The 1,338-nt window shown below is 37.7% G+C and overlaps 1 protein-coding gene across 1 annotated transcript in view; it reads right to left on the reverse strand.

Annotated features, from left to right (window-relative positions):
- Positions 1–790: 790 nt before the first annotated feature.
- Positions 791–1,338, reverse strand: part of LOC105555973 — a 2,359-nt gene continuing 1,811 nt past the window's right edge. Inside the window, exons 3-4 of the mRNA XM_012003025.1 lie at positions 1,113–1,238; positions 791–1,020 (exon numbers count right to left, since the gene is read on the reverse strand). Coding sequence (XP_011858415.1) covers positions 791–1,020; positions 1,113–1,238 — 356 coding nt within the window. The remainder of the gene's footprint in view (positions 1,021–1,112; positions 1,239–1,338) is intronic.

A 1,338-nucleotide genomic window follows, 5' to 3' on the forward strand; every position in this document is an offset into this window, starting at 1 on the left:
CACAGTCTTATTATCTCTCTTAAAAATTCCCTTCACAAGTTGTTCTTTTTCCTCTCTTTTCCTCTTAGCTTTCGCTAACTCACATGCCGTGCTGTTGTCACTTGTCATAAACTCCAATATGCTGGACGAGCTCGATCTTTCTCTCATTCTTAACTCCTCCTTTGTAGGTCTTCCTTTTCCTCTCTTTTCTTCTTTTGGAGTGTCAAGTATTTCTTTGCCCGTTTTCTCCCTGCTTGGGCTATCCAAAGTTGTAGCCGGATTCCCATCTTTATTCCTTATTGCTGCCTTCTCCCTCTCGCCTGCCTCTCCATCCATCCTGTCCGTCGCTCATTCGCGTACTCCTTCTAAACAATCTCCTTAACCGCTGCCTATTTGTCTGGACTGTCCCGTCTAGTGTCGGTACCTACTCTATGCGTGACGCAGATCTCGCTACCTTTTGGAACGCACAGCGTTATTCTCCCGCCTTCTCTCACCTAACCTCTCATTCTCTCTACCACCTTTAGCGCTCTTTTCCTTCACTAATTAATATTTCCTTGCTACGTCTATTATCCTATCCTAAATTTTAGTTCTTCTTCCTACCTTCCTATCGGTTTAACGCTTTCTCGCCTCCTATTTCCCCTTACACTCTCGTCTAATTTATCCGCAACACTCACACGCATGCACAACACACACGCTCCACTAACCAATTTTAGGTAAGTATTGGACAGTTTACTCTAAATCTCTTAAATATAACAGATTATTATTAATTACTAACAGGGATTTTTCTTGAAAATAATTTATTATTACCACATCATCCACAGAAAAAAATCGAGTTCCGTAACATTTCTTCAAATTTGTCTACTGCTTCCAAATTTGTCAATGGTAAATGATTATTTATCGAAATTTCTTTGGATGTTTCAATATTGCAGACTTGCTGTTTTCTATTTAATTCGCAATCTATCTCCCTGATGTAATGTTTCTGAATATTGCGTAAATCTACTTGTAATCTATTTAATTTTTTCAGTATTAAGTCAGTTGACTCTGAAATAAAAATATTAATATTTCGTTATATACATACGTCGCCTGCATACTCGTACAAAATGATCGAAGCATATGAATATGTGTGTTCTTACGACACATGTAATCCAGCTTCTCGTCTGCATTAAAAAATTTTTGCTGCGGGATATTCTTCTCCGATGCACTGGAATTACCGAAAATCCTGCTATCTTCATTTGTCATCCGTATTCCACCAGTTTCATCTATATTTACATATAAAATTAACGATTAAAACCGTAACAATCGTGAGTGCTTTATTAAATTTTATTAAACATTTCATAAAGCATATTATCGGAGAGGGGG

The sequence above is a fragment of the Vollenhovia emeryi genome, unplaced genomic scaffold (genome assembly GCF_000949405.1).
Source record: "Vollenhovia emeryi isolate VEMERY1.0 unplaced genomic scaffold, V.emery_V1.0 DF940489.1, whole genome shotgun sequence".
Classification (NCBI taxonomy): domain Eukaryota; kingdom Metazoa; phylum Arthropoda; class Insecta; order Hymenoptera; family Formicidae; genus Vollenhovia; species Vollenhovia emeryi.